This window comes from Falco cherrug, chromosome 6, assembly GCF_023634085.1.
Source record: "Falco cherrug isolate bFalChe1 chromosome 6, bFalChe1.pri, whole genome shotgun sequence".
In the NCBI taxonomy this organism is placed as follows: domain Eukaryota; kingdom Metazoa; phylum Chordata; class Aves; order Falconiformes; family Falconidae; genus Falco; species Falco cherrug.
In genome coordinates this window covers 41,876,507-41,889,819 of record NC_073702.1, presented here as the reverse complement: position 1 = coordinate 41,889,819, position 13,313 = coordinate 41,876,507, and the positions used below count along the sequence as shown (strand labels likewise).

General features: G+C 41.6%; 1 protein-coding gene across 7 annotated transcripts in view; it reads left to right on the top strand.

The window, feature by feature from the left end:
* The window catches only part of MAP3K4 (mitogen-activated protein kinase kinase kinase 4), an 80,928-nt gene extending 67,923 nt beyond the window's left edge, over nt 1-13,005 (top strand). For 4 of the 7 annotated variants that reach the window (XM_055713410.1, XM_055713411.1, XM_055713413.1 and 1 more), the window contains 7 exons: nt 372-442; nt 2,186-2,302; nt 4,041-4,200; nt 10,385-10,507; nt 11,051-11,157; nt 11,366-11,545; nt 12,460-13,005. In XM_055713410.1, coding sequence (XP_055569385.1) covers nt 372-442; nt 2,186-2,302; nt 4,041-4,200; nt 10,385-10,507; nt 11,051-11,157; nt 11,366-11,545; nt 12,460-12,480 — 779 coding nt within the window. In that variant the 3' untranslated portion in view covers nt 12,481-13,005. Of the gene's footprint in view, nt 1-371; nt 443-2,185; nt 2,303-4,040; nt 4,201-5,099; nt 5,212-10,384; nt 10,508-11,050; nt 11,158-11,365; nt 11,546-12,459 lie in introns of those variants that run through there. The other 3 variants (XR_008732718.1, XR_008732719.1, XR_008732720.1) reach the window with 2 other exon arrangements.
* The last annotated feature ends 308 nt before the right edge of the window (nt 13,006-13,313 follow it).

Here is a 13,313-nt window from a genome sequence, read left to right as displayed (position 1 = left end):
TTTTGAAGAACCAGAAATATGAATAGAAATGAGCACAAACTTTGGGATTTGTTTAATTCACCAGTTGTTACCCCCATACAGTCATTGTTTACTCCCTGGTTTGGGATTTGTGGGGAAAATCCTCATATTCATGAGAAGGTGTCTTTCAGGTCAGCCTGTTAATGTAATGTTTTTACTCTTCATCAGCTTGAATTCAGGACTATGAGTGTAGTATTAGATGTTACAGGTTAAAAGCTACTTAAAAATTTTAAATTAAAATAAAGGTAAATAACCTTGGCAAGCTGTTTTCAGCGATGTTTTCTTATTGCAGTTGATGTACATGTTGCTTATTTAATGTAGTGTAATTAGTTTTTCTTATTTTAATTGTGCAGGTGAAGGCCAGTATGGGAAGGTCTATACCTGTATCAGTGTTGACACTGGAGAGCTGATGGCTATGAAGGAAGTGAGTACTCTCTATACAAGAATCACTGTTGTCCTTGTTTTTTTCCCAAACCACATGGGCATGATTTTAGCAGGCATTAAGGATTTCTGAACACTGTTGTTAAGTAACAGGGAAAGAATGGGAAGACGAATTCTTTCTTCATGTAGCCACATCTGTTATTATTACTTGTTGCTTAAACTTTTTATTTTCATTTTACCATTTTCAATTTAAATCTATGTAAAATGGATATTTATTTTTTTTTTACTAATCTCATGGGGTGTTGTGAACTTAATGAATGCTTGCTTAATATATGTGAACTCCCATTAAGAGATCTTAAATTATTTTGGAAAGACTTTTCTGATTAGTGAAGACTGTACACAGACTTATATTTTACTTTGCAATATTCCCTCTCACATCTTATTCCTTTTTTCTTCATTCCTTAGAGCAGAAAATTGGAAGTGTTACATTGGATGTTTTTACGCTTCTCCTGTAGTTTAAATGAGCTAGGCTGAGTCACAAAACTGTTGACTAACCTGGTGGGTACAGAAAATTTAATTTTCAGGATAGAAGAAAGTAAAGCTGTGTAGGCAGAGAGATCTGTTTTCCCTGCGGCACTTTGTTTTTAAAAATATTTGTATTGTTTAGTTTTATTGCGTTTCTGCATCTTCAGACAACTGTGAGCATCAACTGTTCACAACGGTTACCATGCCAGCCATTTGATGCCAGAGCAGTTATGTTTTATGAGCCAGTTCCTCCACACATACAATATGTATGTGATCTCAAAGGTGTGGGGAAAAAAAAAAAAAAACAAGACTGGGTTTGTGCTTAACTTCTTGTAACGCACTAATTCACTGACTAATACAAACACTTGGAATTTTTCTGTTTTTTTTTTTTTTTCTCCTGATGCAATAACATTTTTCTGCCCATGAGTAGCGGTCTGTTTCTGGAATTCAGAGTTGCTTTCTAGATGCAAGTGCTTTTTACAGATTAGCATGTGCGTGCTCTTTAGCAGAAGTTCAAGTAAATTAAATGGACCTTGTTTGGGAGTCACTTCACTAGCAGGCTAAATGCACAGGGTGCTGCCTTTTCCTGTAGTATTTTTAACTTCCAGAATCATTTCACCAAGAAACATTCCCAGCCTTCCCATTGCAGGCTTAAATGCAAACTCTTTGCAACTTCCAAATAAAAGGCTTTTCTGGATTTGCTTAAGAATACCTTGGGAGAAGGTTTATTTGTTTATTTGTGGTTAAAAACATTACATTCCCCCTGCCCCCTGAGATTTCTTTGGACCTTAGTGTCTTAACCACAGTGTCATTAAAATCTCTTCAAATGACGGAGCTCTTCCTGATGTTACTTTCAGATTCTCTTGTACTGTCTGTCTACCCCATTTAAGCTAGAAGGCAGGCTCAGAAGAGATACATATGTGCATACATGTGTGTATTGATACATTTAATTAACAACATTTTGCTTTTATGATGTTTATAAATCATCATATTTGTATGCAATTTTCAAAAAAACAGTTTGGTGTTCATTTTTGTTTAAGTTTGGGGTGGTATTTTGGGGCTTTTAGTGTGATGATGCTGGTTTGTTTTTTTAAAAGAATGTAAAACTGTTCATTTGTGTTTGTTTATAATGGGTTGTTTGGTCTTTTTTTTGGGGGGGTTGTTTTGGGGGGGTTTGGTTTTTTTTTTTTTTTTTTTTTTTTTTTTTTTGTTCCTTAGCAATTTGAAATAGTGGCAAAATAATGAAAATTCTTTCTTTCAGATAAGATTTCAGCCTAATGATCACAAAACCATCAAAGAAACAGCTGATGAACTGAAGATTTTTGAAGGCATCAAACACCCTAATCTGGTTCGTTATTTTGGTGTGGAGCTCCATAGGGTAAGAAAACATAAATTATTGGGGCTGTCTGATAGGGCAGCGAAAAAATTCTAAGCAGCTTTGGATCGTTGGAGGTTTCACTTGAGAACATTCTAGTTTAGCTTAATTGTCTGCATATCTCTGAATTGCAGTGTGTCTTTTTTTTCTCTGATTGTTGAGGTCTCTGAAATAGTTTGGACAATTTTTTTGGAACCTGTACATGAACACAGAAGTTTCACAAGAAGTGAATTGACTGAGTAATGCTGGAGCTATTGTATGCTGCTACTCTGTTTAACTACTCTAAAAGCAAGCTATATCGTATATGGTATGGTAACTTCTGTATGCAGATAAAGACTAGACAGCCTAAAACCCTTCAGTGTTAGCAGCAGAGCTTGCACCCAATATCTTGTTGATTTCTGGAAAAATTTTGTGCTGGCATTTAAATCTTGATGCCAGCAAGTATATTAAAAAAGATCTTTTGGAATTCGGCTAACATCTCTTCAGAAGGAAGAATGACTTTTCTTGCTTGAGCAGCAGAACTAATGAAGCCTGGTTTTCTTACGGAGTTGGATTTCAGAGCTGCCTGCTGAGACATCCAGTATTTTTATTGCTCTCTGCTTCCCACATGCCCTTCCCACCTCCCCGTGTGAGTCTCAATCCTTCCTGTATCTACCCAGTGAGGTGGGCAGGGAGCAGGACACCTGGTGCCTGGCTGGGAAGCAGTGTGTGGGTTTGACTGATTCGCTCAGTATGAGCGAGTTGATTTGCTGACCAGTTGCTGGTTTAGAAGGGCATAAAGGCTGCTCTCTGCATTTCTGTGCTTGGGGACACAACTTTGGGTGTCTGTGCCACTGGGGCATTGGTTTCTCAGGCTAGTTCTAAGAGCATAGTGGCTTTGCCATCTTTTTGTGTTAAATTAAGTCTGGCTGAAATTGCCTGAGCTTGCAGACAGGGAGAGGCAACAAGAACCTAACTTTTTCTTATAGTTAGAGTTGGTATGCTTGTTCAAGCCACAGAAAGCAACAAAAAATTTGCCCTCCCCAAGCAATCAACACATGCTATTGCAGGAACTGGGGCAGGGGGGAAACCAACACCAAGCCCAAAACATCGTTTTGCCTTTTTTCTAAACATGCAAAGGAGCTTTTTGTATTTCTGTGTAATATACCTACAGAATTTCCAAAGTGCTTTTTGGTTGATGCCAGTGTAACACATTTTATATCACTAAATAGTATCAACTACATAGAAACGATGCAGATGGACATGTAGCAGAGGTTTTTGATTTTCCTTAGCTGTGCAATAGAATATATTAGGTTGAAGAATGCCCAAGAGGAGGGGTCCTCAAACTACGGCCCGGGGGCTGGATTCGGCCCCCCAGGGTCCTCAGTCCGGCCCCCGGTATTTACAGAACCGCCGGGGGTTGGGGGGGGAAACCAAGCAGCTGCAGATGACCTCCTGCCACTTCATCTGCGTGCCAGCCCCCTGGTTAAAAAGTTTGAGGACCCCTACCCAAGAGAATAGAGCTCTGAAGAGGTGATTTATTAGATCCCATGGTGAGAGATACTTCCATTAAAACATTACATGGTACTTCCATTACTTTTCACAAACAACGAAAGATGGAAGGAAAACTTGATCCTAATTCAGTGTTGTTTTTTTTTTTTAAAAAAAAGTTTTAAAAAAACAAAACAAAAACAAACAAACAAAAACCCCAGAAAAAAACACAAACAAAACCCAATCAAATCCGGTTTGGTTCCCACAACAGGAAGAAATGTACATCTTCATGGAGTACTGTGATGAGGGCACTCTGGAGGAGGTATCAAAACTGGGCCTTCAGGAGCATGTCATTAGGCTCTACTCAAAGCAAATCACGGTTGCTATCAATGTACTACATGAACATGGTATTGTTCATCGAGACATTAAAGGTAATGTTAACCCAAAAAGGTAATGTTGTTGTTTCAGTGTTGTAGATGAGGGCGGGGGGGAGGGATGGGAGACGTATTTGCAGATTTAGCGCACATTATCTATACAGTCATTAAGTGTATAAAGCCTTCTACTCATTTTTCGATATTCAGTTTGTAAGTTATTGGCTAGTTACATGCTCCTTTTTAAGTGCAGAACATAAAAAAAAATGTTCACGGTTGGCATTGCAAACTCATACATTCTGCCCATGATTTATATATTTTCTGTAGAGGTGGTTAAGATTGTTGGGATTCATCCAAACTCAAATTTCTGTCCTTGTATTTTTATATACCGAGTTATGTAATGTTGTTTTTCTTCTCATGTATGCAAGAAACAGTTGCGTTCTGTGGGAGCTGACGAGCAGTGTACAGTGCTCGAGTTGTTCATCAGAACTTTTCCTTGTGATCCCCATTTTCCAGAAGAGTGTTAGGATTCAGATGAATGGTTGATTAAGCATGGTAGTAAAAGAAGTTAAAAGAAGTTAATGGGGTATGGTAAAATTACTTATCTAGTGGTTTTTTTGCCATACATTTATCTACTCATGCCTGGCTCTCAGCATTTGATTATAAAATGAGCAGACTGGAACTACAATAACTGAAGGGGGGTTGGTTATGGCATTTGCTTAAGACACCCAGTGTCAGTCCACATATCACATTCATTTTTCTTTTCCTGCACCTTCCAAGAACATCCTCCATGTCTAGTTATCTTGGTTTTATTAGTCTGGCATATTTTGTTCACCTATGGCAGAAACTTAACAGAAGGTAGGGGAAACAATGCACACGATATGCCCTGCGAATGCTCATTTTATGACAAGGCAGTGCAACCCAACGATGCTGGGTTTCTATGTCCCTCTTGCTCACAGGGTTTTGAATCACCGCAGCAGTGTAGGAGGTTCCCAGTTGCTCTTGGTCCTTTGGCCTCGTGCTTCTCATTTGGGAAAAGAACTATCTACGATCCAGAGGCCTCCCACCCAGGTAGGCCACTCTTGAGTCAGTTTTGGCTTTTTTTTCCTAGAAAATACTTTCCCTTACTCCCATTCCCTGGAAATCTTGCCTTTTCTGGTTCTCCTTCCTCACCAAAGGTTTCTCGCTAGTTGTGAATTTCCCTCTGTGCTTTTCACAGTGCCCTCCTTGCCCTTTACTTGATCGTTCCATATCCAGGTTCTGTTTAGCTGGATTACACTCTCGTGGAAGCTTGTTGTGATCAAAATCCAAGGCTGGCTGACAGCGATTTCTTTTGTGCTGCTCTATGTCATTGCTGATTTCTGGATATATTTCTAAGTAGGTCTTCCTCTCGTTGGGGAAATGCAGTGAAGCGAGAAGAGCTGGTTAACAGAACTGTGATGCTGTGTTATCTGAGAGCATTTCTGTTGCAACAGGTTCCTCATATTTAAGGTTGGGGTATTCCTTGAGAGTAACAGCAGCTGTAAACAGAGGGTGACTCCAGACACATCTATGTATAGAGCTTCATGAAACTTAATGACAGAATATGATGACAGACCACAGAGGGTATTTTTATAAAGGATGCGTGATGTTACATTGCAAGTCTTTTGCTCTCTGTCTCCATTTATGCTAATGTTGCATCCCCATTTTTTCAGGCTAACAGTAAAGAAAACTGGTTTTAATTTTAGCTCTTATGTAGTCAGGTACTCTCTGTTTTTTTCTGGTAGGGAAGAATGATGTCATTCAGACTGCTAAAACTGCTTTTCTGTGGAAATCTTGCTGTCGGATCACACTAGATCTCTCATGGCCAGTTTGCTAATCACTGTGGACCTGTTTCTTTTAGCAGATAATAATAAATTCTTAGAGTAATTGTTTATACATATCCTGCAGTTGTTGTCTGCAAGGACCTTGTGCTCAAAAATTGAGCCTTTCGGTTAGTCGTGTCTGCTTGTGCCACCGGTGTCTTTTAGATGGTATTACGGCATCCAGTTCTGTGAGTGTAAGAGGTGAAGCAAGATACAGCTGCCTCCAATCTTTTTTTAACCTGTGGGTGTGAGAGCACACTGAGGGCTGGTTGTTGTTACACTTGGCTGCACTGTTTTTGATTCGTTTGCATCAAGGTGTAAAGTAGTTGGTGCTAGTATGTAGCAGGCGATTTAAGTCTTTTGGGCTACTGTTTTAATCTCTATTCTGGGTATGGGATTTTAACCCCTGTGGCAAAGGTGGGATTCTTCAGTTGTAATTACTTCACTTTTCGCAAGGAAGCTGTTCTGCTCAGTGATTGAGAATGATGGAATATTTAGCGCAGAAGGGAAGCTCTGGACATCTCTGGCTGAGCCCTCTGTTCAAAACAGGGTCAACCTCAGTGTTGGATCCAATGCCAAATTAGATGGGATTGCTCAGTACGTTGGTTAGTTGAGATATGTGTATCTCCAGGGATGGAGATGCTCTTTTCTCTGGGCCCCATCCTCATGACTGACCTGTCTTCATTGTGAAAAAATGTTTTCCTGATACCTCCTGGGAATTTGCAGGGGTTGCTATTTGTATCCAATGTCCTTTCACAGTGTGTCTTTGAGGAAAAAGTCTGTTTCAGTCTTCTTGGTATCTTCCCATTACGCAGGTGAAAACAGCAGTAAATTCCGTGCCTGCACGCGCTCCCCAATCTTCCCTTCTTCAAGCTAAACAAACCAAACAAACCGGTCTCGCAGCCTCTCTTTATACATCATGTGCACCAGCCCGTGGACAATCTTGATGCCCCTCTGCTGGGTCTGCTGCAGTATGTCGATGTCTGTCTTGTACCGGGGAGCCCAAAACCCAGACACAGCGCTCCCAAGCGTGGTCTCACAAGTGCTGAATTGAGAGGAATTAATCGCTGAGGTCATGTCTGGTGCTTTCTCTCTGGGGGAGAAGGGCATATTCCTGAAGAACGCTTAGGCTGTTTTCAGAGTGAATATAGAAAATGACGGGATCGTATCTGAAGCTTCAGCAAATCGGAAACCTGTGAAGGAGACGCTCCAGGCCAGGAAGTTTTCATCAAAGTGTTAGTGTTCTCTTGTTAACTTTGTTGTTAGCTCAAAGTTTCTGCCATTTTTGCCTTCCTGTCTTCATGATGAGCATAAGGGAGGGAAAGTCATTCAGCAAGAGCATGGAAGGCTCTTCAATGGGAGACCGTGGGCATGTGTCACTCTTTCTAAGAGACTGAGTAAAAGAGGATGCCAACGCTGATTTTTCGCATTAAAGGGTAGCATTTGACCTGCTTGTTTCTTGAATGAATTTGGCTGCTGCGCTGCTTGGGCTCACAGTATTTACACCAGCACCTTTGGAATACCACGCTAGTGCATTTTTCACTGCACTTAATATGTGGCTGACTCAGCACAGAGATACAAGGCATGGAACCTCATTTAAATGTTTTGGGTTGTTCCTGTTGTTTGCTCTAGTAAGGGTATGGCTTTTGACACTTGCGCTTTCTTTGCAGTCTGCCCAGAAGGTCTTGTGGTATAAATGGCAATAGGGCAGTGCAGAACTGGGCCATTTCTTGCATCTGCCAGGTACTCCCTGAAGATGCTTTTGATAGTGTACGTGTAGGAGGAGAGAAGTCACAGATGGGCATGTTGTGCCTTTTTGTTGTTTAAACCATGTTCTCTGGTTTTATTTTGCTTATTAACCATTCAGATACGGTAGGAATTTTGTTATGTTCCCAGCAGTATTAACTGTCAAACATAAAGAGCATTGAGCATCGTCAAAGTGCTGCCCTTGTGTCTCCTGTTCTCTTACCCAGGTCCTGCTGTGTTTGTGCAGGTTTCATCTAACAAGGACACCCTTTTTAAAGGCTCCTGGAGTTTGGTCTTTGTCTCTGAAGCAGAGACCATGTGTCTTACAGAACAGAGGCTCCAGCAGACAGCGCGTCAGTGGAAGCCTTATTCAGCTGACAGAAAATGTCAGCCACATGAGTCTTCAAGTGCTGTCTCTTTCTTTGTGGCGAAGCTTTGGCTTGTTGCTTTGTTCCATTTGATAGTCCGGGAAAAGTTCAGGAAAAGGCTCACAGGAGCTTTCACAGTAACATTTATGCTGAATTGTCATTACTTAGTTTTTTTAAAGGGACAAACTTTAATTAGAAAGGCCTTGTAAGTAGGTTCTGAACTGTATTAAACCAAACTATCACAATAGCTTTAGATTCAGTCAGAAGAGAGATCGTTGCACTTCAGCTCTGCCAGTTTCCACCTGCTGCAATAGTCAGAAACGGCTTTGCAGCCTTCTGTGAAATTTGCATGTTGCTTTCTTGAGGAATGGGAACACAGGTTTCCGAAACACCTTGTAGAAGTGTTTGCTAGTGACGGCCATTTTTCCTAAACTCTTTGTCTGGGCTAAGTGCACTTGCTTTCTATATGACAAGTAATTGCTTGAAAATCATTATAAAAAGAAAAGCTGCAGGCAGTAGTTCAAAGGAAAAAGTTGTTGATGGAGTAACTGTCACTCTTGTAATGCACTGCCTGCACTTGTGTCCCATCGAGCTGCCTTCTTGTAGTGCTGTGGTGTGTTTTTGGATTCCGTGTCATTTGAGGAGCTGAGGGGCGGTCTGCCGAGCTCCATTACACATGCCTGTGATTGTAGGGTGACTGGGGGCATGTACGTCCCTTTGATGGCAAACTGCAGAATCCAGCCAAAGAATTCTAGTTTTGAGTATGTGCAGGCGCCTGAATGCCAGGTGTGGAAGACTTATGGACACAGTGTGCAGAAGAGTTGTATTCATTGAAAGTTATTCTTCTTTCAGAACTTGTAAAAGGCTTACAGTAAGGTAAAGGTTTATTTCTGTTAATGAGTTCGCACCTCCTTTTGGTGCAGTTCTGTACAACGCTTTTTGGACTAAATAAATCTTGCTGTAGTTATCAAGCATTCTTATAGTAGTTAGAGAAGCCCTTTGAGAAATGGGCAGGGTTTTGGCATCATTGACCTGCACTGCCTTTTTTTGATTTGAGCTTTTTGAAGATTCTTTTCATTTTCCATGAATATCTTAGGGACACCCAGCCAAGCTAACTGGAAAAAGTCATTACCTAGGAGAACATAACACAAAGGAGGAACAGCCAAGAATTCCTGCACTGAGCTATGTTCAAGGTGGAACAAAAGTGAGAAACTTCTGAGGGTTGTATTTAGATGTGCCATTTTTAAAAGAATCTTCCGTGTGACATGGGAAAAGGCTGTGTGTAATGAAGTCCCCAATATTTGCCTACTCCTAGAGCAGGCATACAGTTCTGTTCTGTGTGTGCCATTCATCTTTCCTCAAGAGAGATCACAGCTGAAGCTGTGTTTCTGCCAGGTGACTCTTGCAACCTACTTGTGGTTTCATTGTGATACTTGCAGAATCCAGGATTTGGCCTGACAAGTGTATAGCGAGTTCCTTCTGCTCTACCTGTTACCTGTTGGCTGTCAACACGTGTTTTGGCAGGATGGTGAATGAAGGAAAAACAGTGGCTATCAAAGCCACTTGGATTATTTTGCAGTGTTGTGTAGAGCGAGTGACTTGAAGCCAACCGCAGATTCCCCTTGGAGATTTTCAGCTGTGCTAGGGAAACTTTTTCCAGTGTAAGCCGGAGTGTAGCCAGCTAATATACCAGTAGCCTTCCTCTAGAAGTTCTGAAGTAGAGCACAACAGGAGTGGACATTTGGTAGTACATATAATAAAATGCTGTAGGCTCCATTTTGCAAGTTGGCCGTGACGACACAGCTGTACGATGTCATCTGTCTTGACTCAGCAGAACTGAGAAGATGGCTAGCGGGAGGTACGCAGCAATGGCCTCTGCCAAGGAAGCTCCTTAAGGACAGGTGGTTTTTCGCAGTGCAAAGCTTACGAGGATAAGCACTGGAATTCATAAATCCCTGGAGGAGTAACTTCTTGTAATGAGCATGTATGGAAAGCTGATGAGTTTGCCTGCCGTGCTGCTTTGTTTTTTGAACACTTCTTGTTGTCAACTTGCAGTACACTTAGTGTTACCACAAGCCCACCAAAAATCCCATTGGCTAATGGCAATGTACCCTTTGGGGGACATATCTAACGCTATCATATTCCACACTTAATCCACAGGTAAAGATCTAAGTGTGAATTCAGCTGTTATCTACTGTGTAACTTCCAAGAGTGTATTGAGGAGCCCTTACTCCTCAATTCAGCCCTAGTTTAACAAGTGTTCCTGTTTTTCATTGTGTTTCCTAGGAGCCAACATCTTTCTTACCTCATCTGGACTGATTAAACTAGGTGACTTCGGCTGCTCAGTGAAACTGAAGAACAACACGCAGACGATGCCTGGAGAAGTGAACAGTACCTTGGGGACTGCAGGTGAGGAAGCACGTGCTAGGCAGGCATTTGTCTAGTTACCATAAAAGAAGATACCTCTGCCAAAAGTCTGGGCAGGAGTACGATGATGTGTTTCAGAGAAACCTTATTTTACCTTAGCTGGTTAGATGTGCTTTACATCCGGAAGCCAAAATAATCAGTGAATGATGGAAGTGGAGAGATAAAATGGTATTTTTGGGATCTATAAGATGCTGGAGCTTGACGTTTTCTGGGGTTGTGTCTTTGCAGCCTTACTGAAACCGTACTGTTCTTAGTGAACAGCTGCTTAATCTATTAAAAAAAAAAAAGAAAATAACCGAAAGCATATACTGTACCAACATTTTCCCTACTACTTTTCAAACTGAAAGACAGTTATGCTGCAAACACGTCAAAGAACAAGTAGTCAGCAAACGGCAAAAGTTAGCAATAAAAGCTGAGTGGTAGTTTGTTTCAGATGTAATAAAAACATTTGGTTTGCCCAGTTAATCAGTTTATACTAGTCCTTCTGCTGTATTAACTGATGACATCATATGTGTTGTTTCAAAGCGTACATGGCTCCAGAAGTGATTACTAGAGCTAAAGGAGAAGGGCATGGCCGCGCAGCAGACATCTGGAGCCTGGGCTGTGTCGTTATAGAGATGGTCACCGGCAAGGTAGGGATGTTTCGCATGCTGACAAGTGCAAACTATTCGTAGCGGCAGTTCCTCTGCAAGTTCTGGTCCTGCTCCCACCAGTTTGTCACCCTTAAGTCTGCAAGTACCGGGGTGGTTTTTAATTTCCTGGGGTCCAGAAATACACGCCCTGTTGGATAGCAAGTTACTCGCTAAACCTTGCACTCAGCAATGCTGTTACTTGTTGCAGAGGCCTTGGCACGAATATGAGCACAACTTCCAGATCATGTATAAAGTGGGGATGGGTCATAAACCTCCTATTCCTGACAAAGTGAGCCCAGAAGGGAAAGACTTCCTTTGCCACTGCCTGGAAAGTGACCCAAAGATGAGGTGGACGGCCAGCCAGCTCCTCGATCATCCTTTTGTCAAGGTTTGTCTCATGGCTTTGGCTACAAAGACTGCAGATGGGAATCGGAAATAGCTTTTAGTTGGCTTCATGGTTTGCAGCTAAGCTGCAGGGCTTGTATCCCAGTGGGAGGCTGGTATCAATTCAATGCTGTCCAGAAAGCAAGGTGTGGCAACTTTTCAGAGGCACACGCGAAGCTGCTAGCAAACATTTGACTAGAACCTTGGCGTGCACCACGCAGTGAACTTTCACTGCTGTTTTGAGATGCATTATCTTCATGTTAGAAAGACTTGTCAAGCTTCAGGTCGGTTAATTGGATCTGAAGGGCTCTGCATAAAGCTTCAGTGGGTTTGTATGCACTGGCTTCTACTGCATAGAGATGAGGGTCCCCTCCATAAACAGCGAGACAAGTACCTGCTTGAGAACTCGACCACCCTTCGGAGCAAGGGGCTGCTGTTTTTGTCTGTTCATATTGAATGTTCATCTGGCAGTTTGCGTCACGATCTGCAGTTCTTGCACGTACTGTGGTTTGATTCTTTTCTTAAGAATAGGCAGATATTCAGAGCTACAAATGTAGGTGTCTTAGCAACTTCTTTTTTGAAAAAGCAGGAGCACAGCAGGTTACTGAATTCTGTCCCATTTTCCAGCATGAAGTTGTTCCCGTTGGTATTCTGGGTCAGTAACAGCCTGTTTGGGATCGTCACGCCTGTCCCTCTCATCAGTGCAGCTGTAGCCGGATCCCATCCATCGCAGGCAGAGTATTTCTTTAGGCACATTAACAGTAGCGTGGTGGCAGTGGAAACGTCAGTATTGCCATGTCAGTGCTTCTGATTTGTTACTGTATAGGGAGCTTCAGAGATGTTTGACGAAACTGATCTGCTGTCATCTTGCTGCAGTAGGGGGGCAACTGAATGAATTGTCTCCTGTCCCCTTCACAGGTTTGCACAGATGAAGAATGAAGTTATTCAATCTCTGGCCTTTTTTATTCTGGCAAGATACCTTTTAATCACTACTGTATGTAATATTTACATAAAGACTGTGCTGAGAAACAGTATAAAAGTTGAAATTACGAAGACTGCACAGGTGACGAGCGTCACTTTCTCTGCTGCTCCTCTATGTTTTACTTGGCACATGTTGCTCATGTGACAGTGTCTGCAAGTTGGAAGAAGCTGCATGTTTCGGTGAAAGTGCCATTACTACTGTATATGGACCATACCTTTTTTGTTCTTTCTTCTGTTTCTCATTTGGATGAGAACCGTAATGTTAATATGTAGTATTTTTGAACTGTTTAGGTTCAGAGAAATGCTGTAGTGTTATCAGGCGTTATGGACCTTGTTTTTTAATCTGTTTGTTGAGTGCACTGACTGTGAACTTTTACCGGTTTTTTGTTTATTTGTTTTTGGCAAGCTTCAGATTTGTTATGCACAAGGCTGATTAATGAAATTTTAAAAAAGTTTTTTCTCAATAAATGGTTTATTTTAGGAGTTGTGGGTGAAGGGTTTTTCTTCTGAAAATAAGTATGTGGGGTTTTTGTCACACTGTAGCTTAAGACTGCTAAGCTAAACTAACCGCAATAAGCTTCTTTTATATCACAGTAGTCAATGTTTTGTCAAGTTCAAGACATGCAGTGTAAGATGCTTATTGCACAAGTGATAACAGAATTAAGGTGTCCCACCTTCATCATCTCCTGAGGAAATACAGGTGACTGCAATTCCTGACATCACCTGTTACGTCAGGGGTAGAGTCATGGTCTGAAATAACTTTCTTCTTGAACACAGATGCTGTGCACAGG